This window comes from Neopelma chrysocephalum, unplaced genomic scaffold, assembly GCF_003984885.1.
Source record: "Neopelma chrysocephalum unplaced genomic scaffold, ASM398488v2 Primary Assembly neopelma1_23, whole genome shotgun sequence".
NCBI classification, from domain to species: domain Eukaryota; kingdom Metazoa; phylum Chordata; class Aves; order Passeriformes; family Pipridae; genus Neopelma; species Neopelma chrysocephalum.
This window is the reverse complement of record NW_020897691.1, coordinates 4,140,944-4,157,362: the sequence shown is the minus strand read 5'-3', so window position 1 is coordinate 4,157,362 and position 16,419 is coordinate 4,140,944. Positions and strand designations below refer to the sequence as shown.

At 37.9% G+C, this 16,419-nt stretch overlaps 1 protein-coding gene across 1 annotated transcript in view; it reads left to right on the top strand.

Moving 5' to 3' along the window:
- Window positions 1-1,547: 1,547 nt before the first annotated feature.
- Window positions 1,548-16,419, top strand: part of ACTN2 (actinin alpha 2) — a 69,074-nt gene continuing 54,202 nt past the window's right edge. Inside the window, exon 1 of the mRNA XM_027684733.1 lies at window positions 1,548-1,944. Within this exon, the coding sequence (XP_027540534.1) occupies window positions 1,810-1,944 (135 nt within the window). The 5' untranslated portion in view covers window positions 1,548-1,809. The remainder of the gene's footprint in view (window positions 1,945-16,419) is intronic.

Sequence of the window (16,419 nt, the reverse complement as noted above, 5' to 3'; positions counted from 1 at the left end):
ACCACACAAATTTCACCAGCATACACTTAATGTCTATCTATGTGAACTAATTTGTTTTGTGATTGCAATTTGATATTGTCTGAGAGTATCCTAAGAGAATGCTCATCTGCACTTGAACAAAAAAGTCTAGGCATAGCATTCACCAACATTAGTTCATTATATAGATGGAAGTGTAGCAACTTTGAGAGTGTTTGCACTGAGCAGGCAAAAAGCATGTGGTTCTGACTTCGCTGCTTAGATTTGGAATTTCATTTTTGGACTGTTTGTCTTACAGTATGTGCATCAGTCTTCAGAAGTTCAGCTTGCTTTTATTGCATGAACTGTTTAAATCCTTTTCTGAATTCCAATTTGCAACCTTAGTACTGCAATTCCAATTTGCAGCCTTAGTGCTGTATTTATGAAGTTTTTTTGAACTAGTGAGTAGATATTTTCTGTGCATGTATGCATGTTCTATATTGCATTGTTCTTCTATATTCTTATGGGCTAGAAGGTGACTTGGCAGAAAGCAGAGCTTCAGTTAGCAGTTTGAAATGGAGGACATAAGCTGTAAATTATTCTGGATATTCATCTACATTGGCTTAGAGAACTACTGTTGTCTTTACTGAACATTTTCCCCTTGTATATGACTTTGTCATTTTAAAAGCTCAGCTTTGGTGAGCATTTTCTTTTCCTAAGTGAGGATAGAATTGTATCCTGTGTGGCCACTGCTAGCGAGGATGACCTTGGCTGATGATAGGTGCAGGTATTAATGACAAGCTACATGAAGAACATAGTAAACTTGCCAATTCCCAGAAGAAACCCTGTTACCGGGACAACTGAAATGATATGGCACAGGAGATATGGGACATGCTTGCCAGGATGCTTGATCTCAGTGCTATCCTTTTGGATTTTGCTCTATGGAAAGCATGGGTAAATGGTTCCTGTCACACGTATGTGAAGTTACTGTTTCTACGGGCCTTTGTATGTGCTTCTTGGTGCCTGCTTTTGGATTTACTAAGAGTGTTTCCTAGACAAAAATATATGCATTGCTTTTTAAAGTTGTGCTTCCATGCTTTCTGGTTAACTCCAGACCTGATCTCCAATGGAAATTGTTTCATCTCTTGAGTGTTCTTGTCTGTGCTGGCTCGTGTGATCCTTAATCCGAAAGTGTGAAGTGGCTCAAGGACAGATACCGACTTCAGACTAATGATAAACTATGCCAAACTACATTAGCAAATCATAGACGGGCCTTGAGAAGTAGAAATACATGTCAGTAGGAGGGAAAAAAAAAGACAAGTCTGTGTCAAATAGTAAGGCACGACAGACAGGGAGACGAGCTCCCGCAGCGCTGGCGGGAGACGAGCCCCCTGCCCATCCTTGCTCTCTCGCAGCCCATCCCAGGCTGTCCCGTGCGGGATCAGCGCCCACCGCCTCCCGCCGCCCGGAGCGGGGCTGGGACCGGGGCCGCCGCCCGGAGCGCCACGTGACAGCCCGGCGGGGATAATAAGCCGCAGCAATGAGCCGCCCTGGGCTTCTTTGAGGGGTCAGCCGCAGGGATCGACAGCAGCAGCCACAGAGGAAGAGAGAGGAAGAGACAGTGAAGGAGGGCAAGGGAGAGAGGGAAGCAAGGTCACCACTCGTCAGCACTTACCTGACAGTTTCAGCCTCTGCTCTCAGCAAGATTCGTCGATATTCACTCCCTGTCACCTTGGAAAAAGGAAAAAAAAAAAAAGAAAGAAAAGAAAACAGACACTGCTACCTACAACCCATCAGCAAGTAAACTCAAATTGTAGTAGAAGCCTCAGCAGCTGAAGCTGATCCCCCGGTAGCATGAACAGCATGAATCAGATAGAAACAAACATGCAGTACACCTATAACTATGAAGAAGATGAGTACATGACCCAAGAAGAAGAATGGGACAGGGACCTGCTCCTGGACCCAGCATGGGAGAAACAGCAAAGGAAGGTCTGAAAATAATGTGTTTGTCTGTGTGGTTCTGTACGAAATGATGTCCTCTCTTATTTCCATGCTATATCTGGAATTGTCAGGGCTGTACAGCAAGGGGTTCTAATAAAACATATTTTACATTGTATAAAACATGTATATAATGCATAGTAGCTATGCCATATTTTGAGGATAAAGCATTTGCTGTTTTGATTCTTAAGTGAAACCTATGTCAGATGAAAATAATTTATGAGAGTCAGAAGTTTTTTTTATATTGCACTGGAAATATCCTGTCTGTATCTCTAGATTTATGTATTGGTGATTCAGTAATTTTTAACTTCACTTCCTAGGTCCTCCTTTCAGAAAGCAGACTCTGAATTGATGTGTGCACCTGGTGGATTTTGAAAAAGAATAAATTGCAATTATAAACAGGGAGATGAATGAGATGGTTCAAAATTGGTGTGCAACAGAACTTTGCAATATTTCTGAGAGCAGACTGAGAAATCACTTTTGAAGTTGCGATCTTGCAAGTCAGCTCTTAGTAGAATATACTCTTCATTCCAGCTGAATGATCTGACAAGGAAAGTATTGCCTAGAAATATATCCAGGCTATATTTGGAAAACTGTATTTCATGATTAGGTTCCCACATGCCAGTTCACTGTCTGGGAAAAAAACAGGTCTGTAAATATATTGGAATATACTGTTGTGGAGAAAATGCCTCTTGCCTTTTAGGTGTAAGAAAACTATTGAGCCACCAAGTACTGCCCATGCTCTTTTTCTGAACGTAGGCAGAAATTATGATCCCACATCAGTCTTGTCAGTGGTTTGATACTTTAGTAATATTTGCACTTCTAATTTCAGAACACTGTTTTAAACACTACATGGAAAAGAGAGATGAAATATTGTAGAGGATTTGTTACTTTCTAATTTGAAAGGTGACGCTGAAGTTACAGCTGACAGATCTGGGATTAAAAGGTTATCTACTGGTTACAAGAATGAAAAAAAAAGGGAGGGAGAGAAAGACAGTGCTCTGGACAATATGTTTGAATATGCATTCTGCACAGCTGAGCAGCTCACTTCAAAACCTAAATAGAAGGTGCCAGTTAAGATCTTATGAGAGAACTGGCTCACTGTTGCAGTCACAGCTTCTGTAAAAGCTATACTATAAACGTATAGCTATAAAAGTAAGGGCTGTTAGAATTGTTGGGGCCAGGGGGTTTGCTTTTCCATTAAAGTTTGTAGAGCTGGTATTTTCCGCTCAAATTTAGCTTGGAGTCTCCCTCTTTCTGTGAGTTTTAGCTGGTTTTATTAATTTTCCTAGATTCGCACCTGTTCAGATCCTGCTGTATGAATATAGTGGGAGAAGTTCTCTTAAGTTGAAGTTCACTTTTCTTGATCTACCAGCTGCTGCAACTCCTAACCAATAATTAAGTTGTACTCATCAACACTGACATTAGTTTTAATTTGACACTCTTCAAATGGTCAACTATGTTTTTCTGTTTTATAAGGAGAATGGAAATTATCTTAGTGCTTAAATGCTTTAGTGATTTGAAATTGTGCAGCTGTAAGAGTTGTGGCTACATCTGATTAGGATTCAATTGTCCAGTATTTCAGAGAATGCTGTTTTCAAAAAAAATTGGAGAGATTACTAGATAGTCAGCACTCTAATGCAGTTTTCCTTCAATGCAGACAAATGATCAAAAGTAAAGAGGACTTGGATTAGGAAGACATTTTTATGTTTACAGTAAGTCTCGACTTTTACAGAAAAGCAGGGAGTAGCTATACTACATTGAAAATTTTATGTTTCCATTCTCGGAACAGACAGCACTTCAGCAGAAAGTCAGATTTCGACACTGATAAATTAATGCAGACTCTGTTTACTTCCACAGAGAAGTTTAAGCTACTTTATGTTGCCAGTTCCCAGGGTTTAGTTTTAATATTAACATGATAACATATTTAAATAAAATTTAGGAGTGGGGATCCTTACTCCTTGTCTTGGAAAGGAGTCTGAATTATTATTACATGAAAAGTACTTGCATGATAAAGGGTTGGTTAAACCTTGTAAAGTTTAAGGCTTCTATATTTGCTAATTCATGCTAAGACAGTGGCAGAAAGCGCTTTCTTAATTCCTTATTTATTAGGAGAAGATTGCAGGTACATGGGCAGAGATCTTTGTTCTAACTGGTAATATAATATTGAAAAATGATCTCAGTGGAGCCCTGGCAGTTGGCAGCATATATTTTCTATTAGACAGTCTTGGATCAAACCAAAAATAAATGCCATTGTTTCTATTGTGGGCTGCCCTCTCCAGACTTGCCATTTCAGTGATATGCCTGGTATGAAATCTGTCAACAGATGCTGGTAACACATGATGACGTTCATAGGATTACAATGGATGTGACGCCTAATTATAACCATGGTTCGTGGAGTATTATGGTCTGCTGTAATCCAGGCTCCTTGGTGGTCACAGATGTCCAAAAAAATACGAAGTACACTATAGGAAAGAAAGATGAGTTGTGGTTTAGCTCTGTCTGAATGTTAGCAACAATTAAAATGCTTTAATTGAGGTAACATTTAGCCTGTGTCAACTCAGGAAATCAAGAAAATACAGCAATTCAACCATTTGCTGCAATAGACACTATTGGCAAAAACTTAAACAGGATCATATGATTGGGCATTTCCAGCAACAACTTTAAAGAAAGACTAAATAACAACAACAACAAAAAAAAAAATTGTATTTTGAATGGACATCCTGTAGATGTCCATTAGTAGAAAGGGACAGTAGATGTCCAATAGTAGAACAGACACAGTAGATGTCCAATAGTAGAAACTAATTAAAGAATTATGGCCTTGGTGTCTTTTGAACCTGTAGATGGGTACCATGGGATTGGAAACTTCTACAGTCTGCTCCTTGACCCAGTACACTTCCACTGCCCATGTGCACCTAAGCAGTGGCTGAAAGATCTATGGGAGTGGCCCCTTGTTTCTTCAGTACTACACAGAAATAAAAAAAATATTGGAAGTACTTTTGGAAAAGTCTGTCCAGAGAGGGTGGGATTCTCTTCTTCATTCTGCCCCGTAACCCTAGACAAGGTCAGCTCACCTCAGACCTCGTTTTTCCCACTGGTAGAAAGAGGCCAGCAGTGATATTTGTAAGAACTGGTAGAAGTGGTTTGTTCTATGGTCTTTCAGACTAGAGATCAGTTGTCTTTCAGCTCCTACCCTGCAGGACTGGAGTGTAAACAAAAATCATACTAGCTTATAGTGGAAGACTTAAAACATGATTTCTCTTTTCTCCATAATAAATATATTTCTCCATAATAAATATATTTCTTATATTTCTTAAGCTTCCAAAAAAAGGTTCAACAAATTCCACAAAGCTTTTGGTTTTCACTACCTATATCTCAGTATAACTAAAGGGAACACAGGAAAATGCAGTGTCCCTTAGCTTGGGAAACCAAGCACAGCAGTGCTACTCAAAATCTGCACATGCTGTATTTTTGCAGTGTTTGATCTGCCAACACTGCTTAGTCAGCCAGGTGTTTAACAGCACTTTCTTGTTTGTAACTTTTGCTATAAATAATTATAGGAGTGAGTATGCTTTTTTAAACTTTGACATGAAATGTGTTTTGTTAGCTTTCCAAGGAAGACTGTGAAACAAGTGTAACCCCTTCTTCAGGATAGTTGTATTGTAAGACACTAAATTGGCTTCACATATTTAATATGTGCCTTCTGCAGTTATCAAATGTGTCTGACACTATTGAATTAACATACGTAAAGAAAGAACTGGGAACATATTCCTTGCCTTACTGATATTATTATATGTGGATGATCTTATTCTGGCTTGCTGTATGGCCCTGGTACCACCGTTTTGTTAATGCAGAAGGGTTTTAATGTAGGTGTCAATGTAATTTCTGACAATTTTGATGATTTTTTACACTGGTATAGAATAAAGAAGAAGATTTAGAATATTTATTTACCTTGATATTGCCCTCTTTGTGAAAGCAAATCTTGATAACGCTGAACCTTGTGCATGAGTGAGGACTTCAGAAAAGATTCTCAAGGAAAGAAGCTGTATCCTTCCAGTCTTCAGAAGTACATATCAGATTACATTTTCAGTGTGACCTATAAGGATTTATCTGCATTACCTCCTTTGGCTGGTAATACAACTCCTGTTGTCCTTGCAAGTTAAAAAAAATGCATTTGGAAGACACATGTATGGCAAATTATTTGGAAGAAGCTATCAGGACTGTGAATGATGGGCAACATCCTTATTGTTGTAGTGTTGCTGCAACTTCATTAAGTTCAGCAGATTTGAGAGGTTCGTTGCAGCCTGAAAGAGAAATCGACCTTGTGTTCAGTCTGACTTCAGTGTCTATAAATAGAGTTAGACTCAGTGTCCCGGATTTACTCTGAAGTTTGTCTGGTCTTCTGTGGATGGAATCTAAATTGATTTCTTATCAGAAACCTCTTCCTGTAAGAATTCTACTGGTGTGTGAGAAGGCAGATATAGTGGAAGGAAACAGCTTCGTTCTTCAATGGAGGAGAGAAATAACCAAGCCTCAATGAATGAAAAAGAAATGTAAGGCAGAAAAAGGTTGGCAGGAGAGGCTGGATGCCACCAACAGAATTCAGTCCTGTAAACCACTTCTCACTTCTCCAGATTGAAATAATTGTTGTACATACTATAACAATATCTGCAATGTGTAGAGGGAATTCCAGCCTAGGTCTTCCTCTTTTGCTGAGATTATCTGGAAATAAAATTAGCTTGATTTTTTTTTTAAACCATGCAAAATTCTATCCTTTAATAATGAGCCTTGACATTAGGCTCCATTGCACACACAGAAACCATCCACCACTAGAGGGTTTTTAATGAGGTGACACTTTTTACCCACTTGGAATACCAGTGGGATTGTTGAAAAAGCACACTCCTGTGCGAGTGAGCAGCATGAACAGGGTCTGGATGTGAATGTAGGAGGTGTGGGGGAAGGAAAAGGTACACTCCTTTCTAAGAGAGTATGAACCTTCAGATTACTTATTCCTAGTACTTACCTGTTAACTATAGGATATTTCTTATAAAGATGAAGGTACTGAGTTGAGTAGCTTTAGGACTAGTTTCAGGAGGGGATTTATTATGCCGGGAGGAAAATCATCCAGACTCAAAAATGGAATGATAATGGGAAAACCATGTGCTGTGATAACATATGCTGTATCATATGATGAGTCCTACACTGCAATTCTCTCCCTCCCTTACCTTTTATGCAGATAATCAGGATGGTGTAGGTGTCTTGGAAGTTCTGTTGGTTGAAATGCAGGATTTTCTATTAGTACTAATAATTAAAAGAGCAAACAATTTCACCTTTTTTAGACTTTTTTTTTCTAGTATTCAGCAAGTACTTGGCTGTCTTCTATAGAATAACAATGTCTTGCCAAATGATAAAGGCCACTATAGATGCAGAGTGCACCTTTATGAAACATGAAGTTTCAGCACTCCAAGGCCAAATGCTCCTCCAGGGGCATCAAGAATTTTCTTTTCAAACAGTGGATGCCAAAAACTCTAGTATTAAGAACAGACATAGAACATCTCTTGCTTTCTTTTAAATCCTGAGTGCTCTTCAAGTGATGATCGCAGTGGTAAATGGCCCCATACGAGATCCAGCTCTGAACTTGGTAGTTATTGGATGAACTTAATTTTTTTTTTCTGCAACAGCATGTCTTGATTTTTCAGGATCTACTGTAACTGTCGCAAGTATTAGACACTGATGCAACAGAAGGCCATAGAGTTGCAGTTTCTCTTATCCTATGAAGAGTTGCCATGAGGGCAGAAGGAGTCTCTGTAGAAATATGGGATGTGTTTATGGCTTGTTCTGTACAATTGGCCTCTTTGAGATTAGTGGCTTGTTAAAATAGTAACATGTTAAATTCCTCTTGCTGATGTTTCTTGCATGGAATGGTGCTTGAGAGGAGCATGCTGAAAGGATAGTGAAACGATCATATTTTGTCAGTGTGCTTCATATTTTGTCTTGGAAGCTGTCGATTTTGTGTGCAGGCCTGAATACTGTGGTGCTGGTATATGAAAGAAAATTCAAAGAAAAGTATTACGAAATTCACTTTACTCAAAATTATTAAGTACGTAGTTTGTTTGAATGAGGTTTTCTTTACCAATACTAAGTGTGAGAAATAAATATATTACTCAATATTATGTTTTCTATTTAAACTCAAATGAACCTCTCAATGTTGACCTGTTCCAGGCTCTGTATGCTTTTATTAAGTCTTGTCAAATTGATAACTCCTACAGCCTCAATTCAGCTGTTAATTAGCCCCCAGATATCTGCCAGGAAAAGAACTGTATGATCATGGAAATAAATTATAAGGACCATTTTGTAATGGGAAGCAAAGGCTACCTCCTACCTTCATCCATAGATACACACCACAGACTCCCCATAAATTTGTATAGTAAAATGTTTGCCTGCAGATATGCTGATCCAATTAGTAAGACAATAAGGATTGGAAGAAAGTATGGATCTGAGTGGGTTTCCATAAGCTGCAACCAAGGTGATTAAGAGCTAAAGAAAAGCTGTGTATTAAGCAGTGGACTGTGCTATAATCTCTTGTGGGTGGGATGTCTGCATCTTGCTTGAATCTCTGGGTCACTGGAGTGCTGAAGAGAGAGACATGGAAGGTGTGTGCTTGGAAGACCTCTGAGGGTTTTCAGTGCTGAGGCTGCAGTAAATAGGGAATCCATGCTCATACAATTGGTTGTCCTGTGCAAGCAAAAGCAGGACTGAGGTATATTCTATAAACTAATGAATCTTAATAAGAAAATATCATGATTACACCATCAATATCCAAATCAAAAGAAAACAGCTCTGCAAGATGAATTTTGACTGCTTTTTGCCAATGAGTTAACACAATTCAAAATGTTTCATCAAAGCTCTTCTGTCCTTTTACAAGTAAGACAAAAGGAGTTTCATCACTATGATGGAAGAATTGGATATCAAAAGCCTAACATAAATTTATCGCTGTTGCATAACTTCTGATCTATTTAATGATTTTTAGTTTAGGTAGTAATTTCTGTATTGCACTATACAGTTCTACTGAATTAACTTCAGTGAGACTGAACATCAGGGTTTTCTTTACTTGTGAATATCTATCTATATAGATATTGGTAGTATTTTAGAAGTTGTACTGCAGGCCCTGCTTACAGAAAAATGCATTGGATTTGTAGCTGAAATGCAGGTGGACATGATGCAGGAAGAAACATGTCAGTGAAATAGAATTAGGTGGGAATTTGTACTGCTTAGCTTTGTCCCAAGTAAAAAAAAGTCCCTCCTGTGTGTTATTTTATATCCTTGCAAGCAAATAAATATAAAAATGCTTACACAGTTGGCAAAGTTGAGTTGGTTTGGATGGCTTTACTGCCAAGCATAATTTCTTCTGAGCTGTAATTGTTGGAATAAACTATTTGTAACTGATGTGGTATTCCTTTACTGTGAGCGGTGAAAAGTTGCTGACTCTTGAGTCAATGTGACTTTTATGGCTATGCGTTCTTTACTGTCAGCTGATACCACAAGGAGAATGTATTCACATCAAGCACTCCATTTTTTCCTAAATTAAATTTCATTCCTAGTAGTTTGGGGTGATTTTCACATCTTCAATGTTTGAAGAACATCATTTCATGAAATGCTGTGATAAGGATGTGTGGCATTTGTTCTTATATCACTGGATTTCTTGGTTTTAAATACGCCTCAGCTTGAGAGACTTGATGCATAAACGTTATCATAACTAAACAGGTCCTATACAATGCTCTATTTCTACATAAAACTGGGCATGTATTTAAAGATAGAAGTTACCTCTTTCCACATCATTTAACCAGCGAACACAATGTTATGATCACCCTCTCTGTCTGTTTCTGTACAAAGTCTGTAGTAGCTCTTCCTGCTGGCAGAACAAGGAACACTTCAGTACAGATCAAGACAGCATGGTCCTAGTAATCCTCGAACTACTGGTGTGAAAGGCTTACAGAGCGGGTGTTGCTGCTTTGTAGGAGCAGAGCATCTGCAGAGACAGAGACAGAGGCAAAAGACTTCGAAGTGCAATGATCTCCGTTTATGAAAGTGTCCTGCTTGAAATGGTAGCTTGTAGAAATATACTTCATGCTTTTGAAGGCTTGTCCAGAGGGAAGCAGGTGACAGTTGTTTGGCTGATTTTTAATTAGTTTTTATATTTGGACCTAAAATTTCTGTGTGTGCACACAGGTGAGAAAATCAATCCTAAATTTGTCCCAAGTGAAAGAAGGGACGCTATTGCTCCTATGTCTGGTCTCGGTTTTCCCTGCTTTGAATTATAATGGCACATTGCTTTATATCTGTCTATCTATATCACTGTCTATCTCCAAAACAGTGATTGTAATACCTATGTTGCTGGCTTTACAGATGGAAGTGCAAAATGTTTATTGCACTTGATATGAATAAGATGTTCTGTTTATTTCAAATACTTCCTCCCAGCTGCTCTTAACTGCCAGAATTCCTTCAACTTGAAATCTGATGTTTGTTCTTATTTCTCTTCAAAAACTTTTAAGTTAAAGAAGTCCGGCCATCCATTACTTTGATAACTTGCAGAACCTAATTTAGAGCAGACGGCTTCTAATCTTAACTGCTCCCCAGAAGAGCCTTGCTCACCCCCACTACCATACGAGGAGTCCGTGGATAGTGACTACCTTCATCTAAAATTAGCATCTGTGATTATTCCTTAAGCATCTAAGGAAACACTCATATTTTTTATAGGTGCTGAACACCCAGGCATTTCCACTGACGTCAGGAGGAACTTCTGTCTATTTTGCACCTTTGAAAATCAGCCTGCTCTTTTGGCACTCACAGAAAGGCTTAACCATCTAGCATTAAATGATTTTTTTAAACTCCGTTTCATATTTAATCTTGGCACTGGTGTAGCTTTTCATTGCTGCAAGACTTAAGACATTGCACTTTTGAATGTGAAGAGAACTGGTACCCAGCTGCATTAAATACAAATTTAAAAAAAAAGCAAAAAACCCCAAACACCCAACCATAAATGATTGTGTAGCTCTGGGATATTATTTAACCTAGAGGAGTTTCTTCAGGCTATAAAAACCCTCTATAGTCCAAGCTCATCTCCAGCTGTACTCTGGAGAGTAGTTCCACCACACATTTTCTTTGGCAGACTAACTGACCACCTTTGATTCTACTACTATCCATAGACTTCCAGTCCCCTTCATTTGCTGGTACAATGATCTTCTGCTATATACCAGATCATTGAAGAAATTTGAAGCAACTCTCCCTCTTCTTACTGCTTCTAAATCCTAAATCATTTCAGTAATGTAGTTTGCAGTGCAGCCCCTTAAGCAGCTATATCTGCACATGGACATATTATGTATAATGCACTTATCATCCATCTGGCATTAATATTGAAAGACAAGCAAAACACCATACATGAGGCTGAAGTTGGCTTACTTTCCGTGACCAAGCACAGGTCCCAGCATGGCTCCTGTTGAGAAATACACTATAAATAAAGAACTGTGTGTTTAATTGATGAAGCAGCTTATTTATCACAGACACTGTACTGTCTAAAACACTGATGTTTATGCCTTCAGCGGTTCCAGTCATCATTGTTTGTTTACCCATCTAAGTTAGTGCTTTAGAACAGGCTACTTAGTTAAATTTGTAATTCATATATAATCAAGCCATCCAAAGATCCTGAGTAGTGCTTTGCTCTTTACTCTGTTTTTATGGAAAGCTCAGTAATTTAGGAACCTAAGCCTCACTAAAAATTATTTAGAAACACTGACATTTTTCTGAATTTTCTGAAAGTTTGCTGGCTTACAGGATATTCTATAGCTAATGCCTCATAAAAAAATCAACCCAATATGTTTTGGTAGTATCTTTTACTGCAGAAATTAGCAAATTCTTTAAAAAATAGATTCTTAAAACAAGCATGAAATAAAAATTGAAATTTTTTTAGTCATCAGTTACAATAGTAAAGAAATTCACATGGGCAGATTATATGCTTTGTGTATTGAGAAATATTGCATCGAGTAAGCCGGCATATATGCCACAGAGGAGCTTTTGTTGCATAATAGGGAATTAATGTATGAGGTTTTCCTTTCCCTAGTAGAGTCTAATCTGAAACTGCAGTTTAGATAACAAGTGAAACCAGATTTGGTTATCTTCAAAGGTACTACATAACAGACTGCAAAGACAACATTGACTGTGTAAATATCTTTGAGTCTGACTATTGACATATTTTTCCCATCATTTATTGATGTCAGAGACTTAAAGATCTGTGTGTTGGTGAGTGTAGAATTGGAAAAAACTTTCAGTATCTGTCAGACCTGATTTTCTGATTATAGAAGTGCTTTAGAGAATGTTGCTAAATTGGATAGGAACATAGTTTTATCCCACTCTGATTCACTATATTGACCAATTTATAATGGATTTACTTACTCACCTGACAATGTAGTATATCATTATTGGATAAAGATAGCAAGGTGAAGAAAATCAACAGAGAAAGCAAGGGAAAGACATTTGGAAATCCAGTCAACTAAATCCTGGATTAGCCTACTTTAATTAATCCTTCTATTTCCAGAGGGCATACCTTTAGTTCCTTCCATACTGTAATGTATAAATGTTTCTTCCATTTCACCCCAATAGTATATGGTTGTTAAAATATGTATCTCTGAAACAAAACTGTTAGCCAACACTATCTGTGATAGTTCATAAGCTTTTGGGAAACCAGGAGGAGCACTGTAGGGTACAGCTGGTGGAAGTAGGACCTGAGACTGGAAATAATAGAAGATCTTGCCTCTTTATTAAGAAAGTTTATTTGACACTGATAGGGTAGTGGCAATGCATGTTCTTTGTTTAATATATTGGAGAAAAAGCCCCAGGCAGTATAAGGGGCATTGACTTCACCTTTAAAGCACACCTGCAGATTTGTCCCTTGCAGATTACCACCTTTTTGGATTACCTATACTTCATTTTTAACTTTCCACAGGGAGAGGCAAATGTAGAAGAGATTATTATTTTCTTCTCTAATGGTGAAGGAATGGCCAATTGGAAAATTATACGGGTGGAGAGAGAAAATAGTAGAATGGCTGGTCTCAAATATTTTATCATTGCTGAAACATTTTCCTCCAAACCTGTTGGCGTATTTACTTCAAATCTTTTTCTGAAGAGGCTTTCTAGTTTGTTGATACTCTTGTGAAGTAGAAATGCTGAGCATGAAAGGTGGTGCTCCATAATTAACTCATTCTGAGCCATGTAGAAATGGGTGAATTTCTTTTGACCCTATCACTTTTCAACTTTTTGTTGGATATTTTAGTCCCATGACATATGAAATACCTTTTCCTATCCTTGTGTTTCTTGGTTTTTCAGAACTTAGATCCAAAATCTAAGCTCCCTAAATATTGCTCTTTGTCTAAATAGCGCTTGCAGTGAGACCTCCCAAATATCACTTTGCTCAAAAGTGATCCAGAAAGCACCAGAATGCAAATAGGTCTCAGTTCCATTACTTCAAAAGTATTGGGAGGTGTCTAATTTTGTTCACCGAAGATCTGTATCTAAAAATCTTCTGGAGAGCAAGACAGAGGGTGCATGAAAAAGAGATATTTGGGAGCATGCTTCAGTACATTGGACTTTCTAGCAGAACCTACACACTTTATGCTCTTCAAGCTCTCTGCTTAGGTTCCTAGTGTTGTACTTGATTGGTTGAGGAGAGGTATTTGGACAGCACTTTAGGATATGAATATATACCTCTGTATAAATGCAAAGATGCAGTCTTTATTACATGGGTGACAGAGTCCATTAAAACTTTTATAAGAATGTGTACAACATTTCTTTGCTGCACTCAACTTTGTGGAAATCTATTTTAGTGCAAATCTATTTAGTGGCAAATCTATTTTAATGCCCTGACAACTGGGTGTGAACTAATTTATTTGCAGATATGCACTGTAAGGTTCTGTGGTGTAAAGTGACCAGGAATGCTGTGTAAGATATTAGTTGCTGTAGCCATACTACCTCAGGTTGTAATGTCAGGCTTACTTGTTTTTATAGGGTACATGCAAGCTCTGCAAAGTGCAGTGTATTGGAGCAGAGAATATTTGGTTAGTATGCTCTAAAGTTAGCTTACCCTATTAGAGGAAAATACTGTTGTGCCATGCAAATACCTGGCAGTCCTCAGAGGTCCAGGCTGGATGCTGTAATGCTCCCAAGTCATGCTGCATAGGAGTACTGTGGTTCTGTCAGAAAGGTACAGGTCCTTGTGGGTGATGCTTCTCTATTTCTGCAGATTTCAGTAGGAGGCATTTTGAAGAGCAAAATTGTCAGTGTTGCATGTATAAAAAAAAAATTACCATGTTCTGTTAATTATTGAATTATTAAATGCTAGAAACCATATGGCCTATTGAAAGAGATCAACATGTTCATAAACTTTTCCTTTGAGGGAAATACAAAATGAACATCTGAGAAGAAGAGAAAGCACAAGTCATTGACCAAAAACAGATTATTCAAAACTTTACATTTGTGTTGTTCCTTTAATTCCTTTTTTGTTTGTATTTTGTTTTGTTTTCAAAGCTTTACTCCCATTACTCACTGTCTATCTTTTCACTCTCATTAGAGAATGCAATTTAATATGGTGGCTATTGTAACTCAGAAATTTGTTAGTAATTTGAGAACTTTGTTTACTTCACAGATTATACCATTATTTACCATTCTCTAGTGCTAATTTTGTACATTGAGAATGTGCGTTGAGTAATAGTATGTAAGCCAGAAAATCCAGAGGTATTAATTAGGTTATTACAAGGTATTAACATACCTGTTGTTTTACATAAAAGGCAAAGAGAGTAGAGTCATCAAAAGGTAGGGTATAACTGTAAATGATGTCATACATACTGTTACTGAAGTAGGAGGGAAAACGAAGAGGTAAGATCATTGCAAACAGCAAGACCCTGCTCCCTGTTACTCCATCTAGCTAGAATGAATTATCCAGGGCTGCCATAACACAGCTGGGCATGCACATTTAGGCAAAGGATTCTCGTAGTGTATTGCCTGAATGCTGTTTGTGACCATCTTTTTTCAAGGATTCATGCGTATAATGTGAATGAACAAACTGCAAAAATAGTCATTCACACCCAAGAGAAAGCTGACTTGCAAACCCCTGACCTTTGTCACTGCTTAGCAAGGTGATGACATTATTAACTAAAAGTCTCAGTGTTGCAAAGCCTTCTGAGTGGAATATTCTAATAGTCCCTACACCCCAGCTCATGATGAAAGATAACCTTGTACTGAAGATGGACTTTTAATTTATTGGTTGGGAATGAATGTGTGGCTGATGGGAACCTTTCACTTTTAGGTCAGTGTTTTGAACCCAGGCCAGGTGAATAAGTGACAAGGTTGCTAACACATGCAGACTGTTTGGTAATATCTATGAGGTGAGTTGTACACTCAGTTTAGCTCTCGGGAGGACAGGTGTCCCCATCACTTAAACCACCAGAAATGGAAGCTTCATTGGTGGTGCCCAAAACTGACCTTATTAGTGAGAGGTAGGGACAGTGACTTTTCATCGTAGGGGTGAAAGCTAAAAAAATTCCTGTATGTGAAAATGCTTTCTCAGATTGCATCTGTGGGGTTACTCACAGTCATTGCTATTCTTAACAGTTCCCTGAGCGACTTCTTTCTCCATACTGGAGAGGTTGGCACATTTCAAAATTTACTAAGTATTTAAGGAGGGAAGTGTAACTATCATGTAACTATATTTACAGTAGTAGGTAACTGGTTTATACTAAATAGCTAGATTTGGTTTTCAAGACTTTGGGTGATAGAGAACAGATGTTGAAGATGTTGGTAGTTTTGTGTTGTCTTCCATCTGTTCACAGTAGGTTGAGGTTTTGATTAATTTTTTTACAGTTCTTTATTTACAAGGTATTTATAGTTTTGTTAACTTTCTAATCTTTCTTGCTACTATTTCTTTATTGGGCTTTTTTTCAGGGTAGTGTTTGAGCATTTCATAAGCAACAGTTAATTTTCTGCTGCAATAGTGTGGTGGAATATGGAGGCTTTATAGTTCTCATTATCCTTGAATACAGAAGTGGGACACTTAAAAGTACTCAGCTATGCCTAACATCTGCTCCCATTGTTGTTAAAAGGATTATAGTCCCATATGAGGAATCATGGGTCATAATTTCCTCAGCATTTAGGACAGTAAAAACATTTTTAAAATTCCTGTCTTAAGTGCCTAAAAGGCTGTTGCAAAGTTGGGGAGAAAACACACGTGCCAGGGTCTCTTCTCAAGGATCATAATACAGACCTCAAGAAATGTACATACTAATAGAACAGATCATGGAATCCACTTTCATTTTAATTTGGTTTATGTTTAATTTTCTGTGAACACTCTTCTGCCTGTTGACTTTGAATCTTCTTTCCCTCTATCCTGTTACATTTCTTCAGCTTTGTTTCATTATTATT